Here is a 10,004-nt window from a genome sequence, read left to right as displayed (position 1 = left end):
AGGTTTCCGTTTTCCGAATCCCCTGCATGTGACGTATCAGGATTATATGTCCAGAGCCCACCCTTAGCTGATCAGTTGCTTTAGTTTTGTAGCTTACCGAGACCATTCCAAAATAAAGTAGTGCAGGGGAAGTAAGTTGGATGCAACTGACCAGACCCTTAAATGTGACAAAAGGAAGTTGGGAGATAGCATTTTATTTGAAAATATGATTTAAAAACTTAAAAAGATGAATACAAACGTCAGTACAACAGTAATTTTACTCAAAGTACAGTTCTAAAATTGCACTATGCTGTACATAGAAACAGATCAATTCTGAATGGAATCATAGAAAATAAACAAAGCCAACATGAAAAACTAACTCAAGAAACTCTTTCAGTTCTCACACATGTTGAAAGCTATCAATAGTTTTAGCAAAAATGTTCTCCACCCATCCATTTTCTTTCACCCTTGTCCCTCAGTGGGGTCGGGAGGGTTGCTGGTGCCTATCTCCAGCTGACGTTCCGGGAGGTGGGGTACACCCTGGACAGGTCGCCAGTCTGTCGCAGGGCAACACAGAGACACACAACCATGCACACACACACTCACACCTAGGGACAATTTGGAGAGGCCAATTAACCTGACAGTCATGTTTTTGGACTGTGGGAGGAAACCGGAGTACCCAGAGAAAACCCACGCATGCACAGGGAGAACATGCAAACTCCATGCAGAAAGACCGGGGCTGGGAATCGAACCCAGAACCTTCGTGCTGCAAGGCAACAGCTCTACCAACTGCGCCACTGTGCAGCCCACAAAAAAACATTCTCACATTATGAAAACAAGCTTTCATGAAGAGCATCTAATTGAGATTCTGTATGACAGATCAACTAAGTGGTGCTTATTTGTTAAACAGAAGGAAGATTGCTTAAATATTTTTTTAAATAATCTGAAAACTGTGGCTTGCATTTGTGCGCACCTTTGTAGGGTTCTATAAAAAGTGTTACTGCTCACCTTTATAGGATCGTATTGCATATCCCTACTCTTTTTGTATGGAGTTATTTGTGCTCCAATCATACTTTATCAAAAATTTTCTGGAATTTGTGCTGCTGCAATATTATATAGCATTATTTAATCTCTTTTCTTTTACTCCGATACGCCTAAATAAAATCCAGAATAAGTCACAGGCACTACAGAACCCAGCCGTATCATTTCATTAGCTTGAAAAACCATCTCTTTCAGAAACTTCTAAGTTTGAGTGAAATTGATGTATCTTGCAATAAAAAAAATATAATATACAAAACTGCCAGTCTCTCAGTGTGCACAACTGGTTGGGCCTTCCTCTCAAACACTGGCATTAAAAGGTGGGTATAACAACTGTTTTTTTAGGGGGCCTGAAAACAAATGTACTTCACAGTTTTTTATTAGCAAAAATAATTTTAAAAACACATAATTTATCTCCTGCATCACAATTATTCATAACTTAAAGTTGGTCAAACGTAATTGCATGAAATTGAAATGTGACACAATGTTCAAAGCAGCCACTTTGTCGAGGACTGTATACAATTTCTTTTCAAAACTAAAACAAGAAAAATTCTACTTTTTGATGGCAGCAAGTAAGACATGTGTGAATACATGTAATCTATACAAACGTAGAGAACATGCTGGATCAAGAAAATACGGCACGTAAAACAAAAATGAAATATTTGGCATATTCAGTTCCATCTTCAGGTCTATAACTTATGCAGATCGGCAGAACTAGTTATCACCATCTCATTTTCCCTAATGTTTGGTCGTCGTTTCACATTTTAAACATGTAGTTTTAAAATTTGAACATTGAACTCATTTCCATAGTTCTGGAAACTTTCCCAATTTATGTAAATAAAACATGCCACTTCTACTGTAGTTTGTATTCATATCCTGATGAGTGACACTAGATTACAATATTAACTACTGACCTTTGACAGACAGGAAAGTAACACTGGTTCTAAGGTTTTAGATAAAAAAAATAAAAATAAAAAAAACCGCACAGGAACCTAAATTTACATCCTAAACAGGAATAAATGAAGTTTGCAACTGACTTCCATCAGCTTAAAGGGAATGACCAATCCCAAATTAATTAATGCTACACATGGATAATTTTTGGTTTAGGACTGAAGTCCAGGCTCTGTTGAACTCCAGCTAGTTGGAGGAGCCAGGTGATGGGCATGTGATCCAGTCGGTTCATATCAAAATGACAAAAATGAACTTGAGAGTCTGCAGAGAGCAGAAGAGAAGAAAAATAAAAGTAAATAAAAAGAATACAAATTATATGATTGAAGACTAAGAGATTACACCTTACCTGGTCCTGCAATGATGGCTCCACCTTGCTGATGCAAATTACCTTGAAAATCAAAGGCAGGGCTGGTCATAGCCCTCCAGATGCTCTTTATTTGGCCCATAAATAAACCAGACTTCACATGAGGACTGGGCAGTGCTGGTTACAAAAACACATCTCAGTGAAAAATGTAATTATCCAGTTTTGTCATAAAGAAATTACATCCTCTTCAGATTTTAGGCTTTTATGTATATTGTATGTAGCATATCTACATGTTTTAGAGGGTATACTTTCTTTTTAACACTAGCAGAAGCACTTTAAACTCTCATAAATATATTACCAGAGTCTGTGAATGTCTCCTCTCTTTTCATCCCAAGCTTTAGGTAAATGGACCTTTTTGGATCCACATATATTTCATGAGAATAGCCCGTCAGCAAGCAGAAAGGCTGGATTAAATGGAGCACAAAGAACTTATTCAGAAATGAATTTTAAAAATTGAATCCGTTACAAAGAAATAAATAAGGCCGACATGATTTTAGTTTAGGACAAACGGCATAGAAATCACAGGTGAAACATTTAAAAGTATTTTTATTCCTTTCACTTCTTTGCATTTCCCCCCTTTAAACGAGAATGTATTTTATTGGAATATTACACAAACAAAATAATACAGAGTTGTGCTGTTTAAGAAAAATTATGCAGCAAATTCAAAATGTCTATAAATTCCATCCATCCATTTTCTTACACCCTTGTCCCTTAGTGGGGTCGGGAGGTTGCTGGTGCCTATGTCCAGCTAACGTACCGGGCGAGAGGCGGGGTCACCCTGGACAGGTCGCCAGTCTGTCACAGGGCAACACAGAGACACACAGGACAAACAACCATCTACACGCACATTCACACCTAGGGACAATTTAGAGACCAAAATAACCTGACAGTCATGTTTTTGGACTAAATTCAGATCTAAAAAAAAAAAAAGGCAGTTGCGTTCCACCCTTATAAATGAATATATTGTGGAGCCAACTTTTGTTTTGAGGGTTGTCTCTACCAGGTTTGCACATTTGGAGACTGACATTGTCTTTTTTTTTCCTGAAATAGCTCAGAGTCTGTGAGATTGCATAATTTCCCTTCCAATTTACAAGCGCGCTATTGTGTTGGTCATTCACATAAAATCCCAATAAAATACATTGCAGTTTATGACCCGACAATATGTGGCTCAAGGGGGACGAAAACTTTTGCAGGGCGCCATGCATGCACATACATTTATATAAAATTCCAATAATCAGTTTTAAATGTAAAGTCATACATTTCTTGAGACAATGTCACACAGTATCAATATCAATTTTATTACCTCTATATGTTGATGAGTAGACTGACCTATAACAACCAGTCTTATTCCAGCCTCCTGCACAGACATATAGCAAAAACTGGTATCTCAACAATAAACACAATTCATATTTACTTAAGATGTCACAATAATACAACAAAAATATCTGATGGATCAGACGAATGTAGGCAAGTCCTACATGTCAGGACTCACCTCCAGAGCTCCTCTTGGCACTTTGCTTAAATCATCAACATACTCCTTGCAGCTGTAGCACAAGAAATTCTGCGAGGACAGATGATGTGTGGCATTTAGAAACATGTATTGTGAGAAAACAAGTTTGAAACTAACCATAAAAATTGCGTTACTTAGGCTTCCACTCAGGGAACTAAATAAACAAGCTACAGAAAGTTTTATTTTCTTACCCGGACGAAAATGATGACCGATTTGCTGTGTTGATATAAACTCTTGAAAGGGAAAGGGACTCCACGGCGGTCGTAAATCAGACAGTCCTCGACATCTTTAAGGTTGATATCAACAGTTAGGGTTTCAGCTTTCCACTTTTCCGTAGAAACCTGTCGAGTAATCGGTGAGACCAATTCAGCCATTTTCCCCCCCTGCATGCCGTCTTCCCAGCAAGCAGCGCTATTTCGGGAGTTGCCTCTCAGCCTGGAGGAGCTGGGAAGTGGAACTTCACGCCCATGGAAAAGACAGAGAGAGAGAGAGAGAGAGAGAGAGAGAGAGAGAGAGGTAACTTAACAGCTCTATTTTGGAATTTGTAAAGAACAGAAGAACGACCGGTTTGTCATGTATTTATTTATTAAAAATATCTGAATATTGTTTGTTATAATTAACTGAATACACACGATAATATTGCCTATGCAAGTTCTTCTTCTTACTAGAAAAAAAAAACCGTGATGTGTGTTTAAGCCAGTGTTTCCCAACCCTGGTCCTCAAGGCACACTGCCCTGCATGTTTTAGGTATTTCCTCACTTCAGTCCAGCTGATTTCAATCGATGACTGATTAACAGGCGTTTGCTGAACTGCAATCAGTTGAATTAGGCACATTAAAGCAGGGAAACCTCTAAAACATGTAGGATAGTGTGCCTTGAGGACCAGGGTTGGTCAACCTTGAGCTCCTTGAGGAGCTTAAACCCTCAATATTGATTGAGGGTTTAAGCTACCCTCAATCAATATTTTTGCAAAAGTGCCTTCTGTGGTTACCTTTGCAATTCAATAAAATTACATCTTTGCCTATGGCTCTTTACAATATAGCTCAGACACAGTCAGATTGAGGGACGAACAATTTCCAAGTTCTCTCAGAGTTTCTAAATTGGATTGAAAACGGAACTTTGAACAATTGAACACAAAGACTTGCATTGTTCCAAACCAAGCTTCTATAGCTTTGGTGGTTAAGTTTAGAGTCACAGTCCTGCTTGAAGATAAAACCTAGTGAAAAGATGCTTACACAAGTTACAAATCCTGTATTACACACGCACAGATATTTTTATACACAATTCACAGAAATGTTATTTAATGTGCATTCCCCCAACCCGATAAATTAAAGTTAAAGTCTTTTACGACTATTTAGAGAGTCACAGTGAAGGGGGCACAATATGCAAACCAGACAATTTCAGATTGTTACTTTATTAAAAATAAAGAAAACACATTTTTTTTGGCTTTTCAATAAAATCTCAATAAAATACAAATGTGTGGATGTGGCAATGGCAAAACAATATTTATTGTCATGTTTTTCCACATGACAATTCCTTCTTTTTACAGAATAATACCTTAAATTATTCTATATGAAGGGATAGTATATAAAAATATATTAACGGTTCATAGTATAGGATAGTTTATACATAAAAATACTAACGGCTCTTACTTTAACAATAATTTATTAGATTTGAAGCTTGTTTGAGATGCCATAGCCCGTAAATAGGGCATCTTAAAATTTTGCTTTCAGTCTTTGTTTTGCATTCATTGTGTATAGTATGGACTTTTAGTAAAGTCAGTATTCTACCGGTATTTAGCTCAGGAATAAAACTGTTAATGTTCATTTACATAGATGAAACTTTGCCCTCGTTTGGATTTCCAAATCGCCCTCGTCGGCTTCCTTCGCTCTACCCTCTCGGTGCGGAAGTGTTATTCTGCAGAGCAGCAGCAGAGGCAGAGCTGCAAACTGTTTGGATAAACACCGCGGCGGGTCCCGTGCTGCTTCTCCGGCCCCTCCATCTTCACCGTCGGGGCTGTCAGCGCTCACTTTGTCTGTATTTCGTAGCAGGACTATGCGGGCACCGTCCGGCGGAGAGCATTGAGAGCTGCTTCATGCTGAAAGCTACAGCTAAGTTAGCATCTGATGATGAAGATGGAGCTGCTTAGCCTACCAGAAAGCTCTTAGCTTCTGCCTTTTTCACTCCAAATGAGGCAGAAACCGTGAGCTAAACTGGACTTATACCTGCAGAGAGTTCAGGTAAGTCACAGCTTCAAGGTTTACCGTGCTGTGTGTTTTTGTTTATGCTAGTCAAAGAGCCACCTGTTCACTGTTTACATCCCTGTGTTTTCATTCGGCTGCAGCCAGACGAGGTAATTTTTTTCTGTTAAAAAAAAGCTAAACTTTATTGTGACATAAACAGATCCGCAATTAAGTAGAAATTGTAGAAGTGATATCTCATATGAGGGAATAATGAAATACGCATGACTGTACAGAATACTACTGTATTTCGGATGAATTATGATTGGCTTCACTAACGAGGGTAAAACTCTAGTTTGGTATAATCATTAATGAAGTTGATAGCACTGATCATTCATTTAGCGCATCCCTATCAGTACCTTGATTTTTATTGCCACACAAATATACAGGTAGCTCTCAATAAATTCCAATATCATCGAATATTTCTGCGAAGCAATTAAAAGAGATAAACTCATAAATTCATCAAACACAGAGTAATTTATTTCAATCATTTGTAGGAGTTAACTTTGACTTATTTTGGGCAATCAAGCTCCCAGAATGTCATAAGAACTGTTGGGAGGACTTTACAATGAAAAATTGTTGCAGCATAAAGAATCCCCTGTTCGCCCCACTAAAAAGAGAGAGAGAAAAAAAAACTTTTAATTTTCTGTTAGAAGAATGAGGAGAATGAATGTAATGCTGCTTTGAGTGAAAGATCAATCACAGTGAAGCTGGTGATTGATTGATTTAGAAATAAATCAATAAATCAAGGGAGGAGTTTCTTGTTTTAAATGGACACCTTTAATCAAGCAACGCCTTGATTGAAGGTGTTGCTCTTTAATCAAGGCTGAACTGTCTATATGTAATCCATGTAACACTGGGCACTGGGAACATTTACCATCATGTGTCCATTTTGTACCCAGTCTGTACCATTTCTTCTGTACTGATATTTCACAACCACTTTATGTCCATGTGATTTTTATTTTCTTTAGCAATCAACTAATTTGATGAAATAAGGAGAATATTATTCCTAGAAATGCAGTTGCAATAAAAATAAATGTGTTTCTGATTGTCAGGAGTTTCCTTGAATCATCTATATGGGCCATCTTCTCTCCAAAAATGGTCTACGCCTGAAGAAGAGGACACACAAGTTAAATCACAGGAAGAAGAAGAAGAGGAACTGTTTTCTCCAGGGGCCTTGCATGCTCTGCTTCATCGTCCACAGCAACAGCAGCGGTCTTGACGACGACAGCGACCAGCTGGAAGCCGGTGTCAACGGCTGCCGTCACAACAGCATCGCTGGAATCAGTGTGCCGGGCGTAGGCGAAGTCGGCATCGGAGCGGCGGCAGCCTCGAAGCTCGCCGAGCGATACGCGGCTCTTGCGTCGCCTGAGGACTGTTCTAAGTTTCTGCTGTCGCAAAGGGAACTTGCCATCTGGGAGGGCCAGGGGAGGAGTCTTCTGTCAGCCGTTCCTGCCAAACTGATTCCACCACCGGTGCTTTTCCGAACAGCTGGTGTGTCTGTGACTGTGCCCATACCTGTGGCTGTGCCCGGCTGCACCAGCGAATACACAGAGATGGTAAACATCGACTCTAAACTCTTCAGCTGCTGAAAACTCTTACAAAAAGTATTCAGACGCCTTGGCTCTCATCACATTTTGTCACAACACAGCTACACATTGTGCTTGAAAACACAAGAATTTCCAAACTTTATGAGTTTTTTCTTCTTCTTCACAACTAAACACTTTGGTGGTCTATAACAGGGGTCTGCAGCTTCCGGAGCCGCAAGTGGCTCTTTGGCTCTTTTCCACAATGGCTCTTAAAAACGTTGGTAATAAAAAAAACTAGTTAATGTTTTTTAAATATAGAGATAACAAATGCAAGCTTTGGCTGACTTTTTTCATGGAATAATTGCATTAAATTTCAACAACAGAATGCCAATGAAAGAACCACCAACATTTTTTAATCTGTTTTTCTTGTCATTAGAGGGAATGTAGAGTTAAAAAAAAAAAATTCATAAAAATCAACATCCCTCAGAAGAAAATGTATGTATTCTTTTCGCAAAAGTTTTATGCATTTTTTTTATTTTAAACTGCAAAAATTTTGTTTTATAAACAGGGTTTTTTAAGATTGACAAACACATTTCCTGCAGTAGATATTCATCCAAATTGGAAGTTGTCGCCTTTTCAAAAGGTTATGTAACATTTGTAAATCTAAGCAAATTTTACTCATTTGAACCAAGGGAAAAAAATGTCTCTTTGAATTGCAAATGTTAAATGACCTGTACAGATTGCAGACTGCTGGTCTGTAAAATCTCAGTAAAATACTCTGTAACTTAAAGCTAAATTGTGGCAAAATGTGGAAAAGTTAATGGTGTCAGGATACGTTTTTGAGGACAAGTAACTAAATGTATTTATAAAATTTGTATGCAACCAAAAATGACCGATTTAAAGTATTTCCTTTTTTGTGCATCTTAGAATGAACAATCATCATTCATTGTTGAAGTATTTAATAAGTCATAAGGAGTATTGAAAGTACTTCAGTCAGCTTTTTCATTTAAAAATGTAAAGTTAGCTGTATTAAAGCCTTGATACAGCAAAGGTCCCTGATCAAAAAAAGTTACACTTGAACACAGCGTGCAGACACTCGATAACTAGGCTGTGCCGTCTCAGTAGAGGACCTGATGGATCTACCTGTGTCTCTGAATGCAGGTGTGCAAGAGGAAGTGCTCGGAGGTGCAGAGGTGCACCCCATGCAAGCAGCCGCGCTGTGCCTTTGCTGCTCCTGACGGAGTGGGAGCAGGAGGAGATGTAGGAGGAGCAGGGGATGCTCCTTCGAACTCTGAAACTGGTCACAGCCACCTTCCCATCTGCCCCATTCCCTCTTCCTCTTCCACCTCTGCTTCCTCTTCCTCCTCCCCGGCGGACTGCTGCTGTGGGTTGGCTCTTCATACCGAATCGCCCAACAGTTCAGACTCGACCCCGTGCTGCTTGCATCACTATGACGACTGCCAGGCTAGAAGTTCTGATGCTGCTGAGCATCTAAGTATCAACCACCTGCCTTCCTCCATCCTTCTTAAGGTCAGTTAAGGCAATGTAACTCTACCGCTTATATTTTTTAAAATTTGTATGCGTTAGTAAGCTAGAAATGTTTGCGTTTCTTCTGCTCACAGGTGCTGTCCCACCTGACAGTGAAAGAGCGCTGTCTTTGTGCCTCTCTGGTTTGTAAGTATTGGAGGGATCTTTGCTTGGACTTTCAGTTCTGGAAGCAAATCGACCTCAGTGGCTTGCAACAAGTAAGATACTACTTATTGAACATTATTCTTCATAAACAATCACATAGAAAACCTTTGCTTTCGATAATAGAAAATAAGACTGTCTTTTAAATGTATTTGTCAAATTTTTTTCTTCTTCTTGTTCTTTAGGTCAACGATGATCTCCTTGTGAATATAGCGTCTCGGAGGCAGAATGTGACGGAGATTAACATCTCAGATTGCAGGGGAGTCCATGATTATGGCGTGTCCTCTCTGGCCTCCCACTGTCCTGGTCTGCAGAAGTACACAGCTTACCGGTGCAAGCAGCTGGGTGATATCTCAGTGACAGCTTTGGCGACACACTGCCCTCTCCTGGTCAAGGTGCATGTGGGGAACCAGGATAAACTAACTGATGTGGCATTGAAGAAGGTGAGGCTTTTGTTCCAAGTGACGTTCAGTTTAGTTGTTGGTTCACAAATATTGCAAAATATTTTGATGCTTATTAATTTTTCGTTTTTTGCCTTAAGTTGGGAGCAAACTGCAGGGAGTTGAGGGACATCCACTTGGGTCAGTGCTATGGCATCACTGATGAAGGTATGATGGCGTTGGCTCGAGGATGCCCAAAACTGCAGAGACTCTACTTGCAAGAGAACAAAATGGTCAGTTCAACATTTTTAATGTAATACAAGCA

The 10,004-nt window shown here is 39.3% G+C and overlaps 3 protein-coding genes across 3 annotated transcripts in view; 2 read left to right on the top strand and 1 right to left on the bottom strand.

Moving 5' to 3' along the window:
* Positions 1 to 10,004, top strand: part of LOC103470127 (intracellular hyaluronan-binding protein 4.L) — an 86,958-nt gene that overhangs the window by 22,629 nt on the left and 54,325 nt on the right. The window lies entirely within an intron of this gene.
* prxl2c (peroxiredoxin like 2C) lies at positions 1,381 to 4,272 on the bottom strand. Its single transcript, XM_008418316.2, has 6 exons — positions 4,034 to 4,272; positions 3,825 to 3,893; positions 3,636 to 3,689; positions 2,631 to 2,736; positions 2,315 to 2,449; positions 1,381 to 2,229 (listed from the first exon to the last, which is right to left on the bottom strand). Exons 1-6 carry the CDS (start codon positions 4,229 to 4,231, stop codon positions 2,099 to 2,101), a joined length of 693 nt encoding a protein of 230 aa, XP_008416538.1. The 5' UTR covers positions 4,232 to 4,272; the 3' UTR covers positions 1,381 to 2,098.
* The window catches only part of fbxl17 (F-box and leucine-rich repeat protein 17), a 243,863-nt gene continuing 239,576 nt past the window's right edge, over positions 5,718 to 10,004 (top strand). Inside the window, exons 1-6 of the mRNA XM_008418318.3 lie at positions 5,718 to 6,081; positions 7,137 to 7,640; positions 8,772 to 9,140; positions 9,233 to 9,355; positions 9,485 to 9,742; positions 9,841 to 9,972. Coding sequence (XP_008416540.1) covers positions 7,158 to 7,640; positions 8,772 to 9,140; positions 9,233 to 9,355; positions 9,485 to 9,742; positions 9,841 to 9,972 — 1,365 coding nt within the window. The 5' untranslated portion in view covers positions 5,718 to 6,081; positions 7,137 to 7,157. The remainder of the gene's footprint in view (positions 6,082 to 7,136; positions 7,641 to 8,771; positions 9,141 to 9,232; positions 9,356 to 9,484; positions 9,743 to 9,840; positions 9,973 to 10,004) is intronic.

This window comes from Poecilia reticulata, chromosome 9 (genome assembly GCF_904066995.2).
Source record: "Poecilia reticulata chromosome 9, P_reticulata-male-v2, whole genome shotgun sequence".
In the NCBI taxonomy this organism is placed as follows: Eukaryota; Metazoa; Chordata; class Actinopteri; order Cyprinodontiformes; family Poeciliidae; genus Poecilia; species Poecilia reticulata.
Note: the sequence above shows the minus strand (reverse complement) of the source record. Positions and strands in the feature narration are given on the sequence as shown.

What these genes read in the sequence shown, in the direction of transcription:
- prxl2c (XM_008418316.2), bottom strand. Translation starts at nt 4,231, where the DNA reads ATGCAGGGGGGGAAAATGGCTGAATTGGTCTCACCGATTACTCGACAG. An exon ending in CTACTCATCAACATATAGAG is followed by an intron (nt 2,737 to 3,635) that starts GTAATAAAATTG and finishes CATTTAATCCAG; the next exon opens with CCTTTCTGCTTGCTGACGGG. An exon ending in GGAGACATTCACAGACTCTG is followed by an intron (nt 2,450 to 2,630) that starts GTAATATATTTA and finishes TTTTGTAACCAG; the next exon opens with CACTGCCCAGTCCTCATGTG.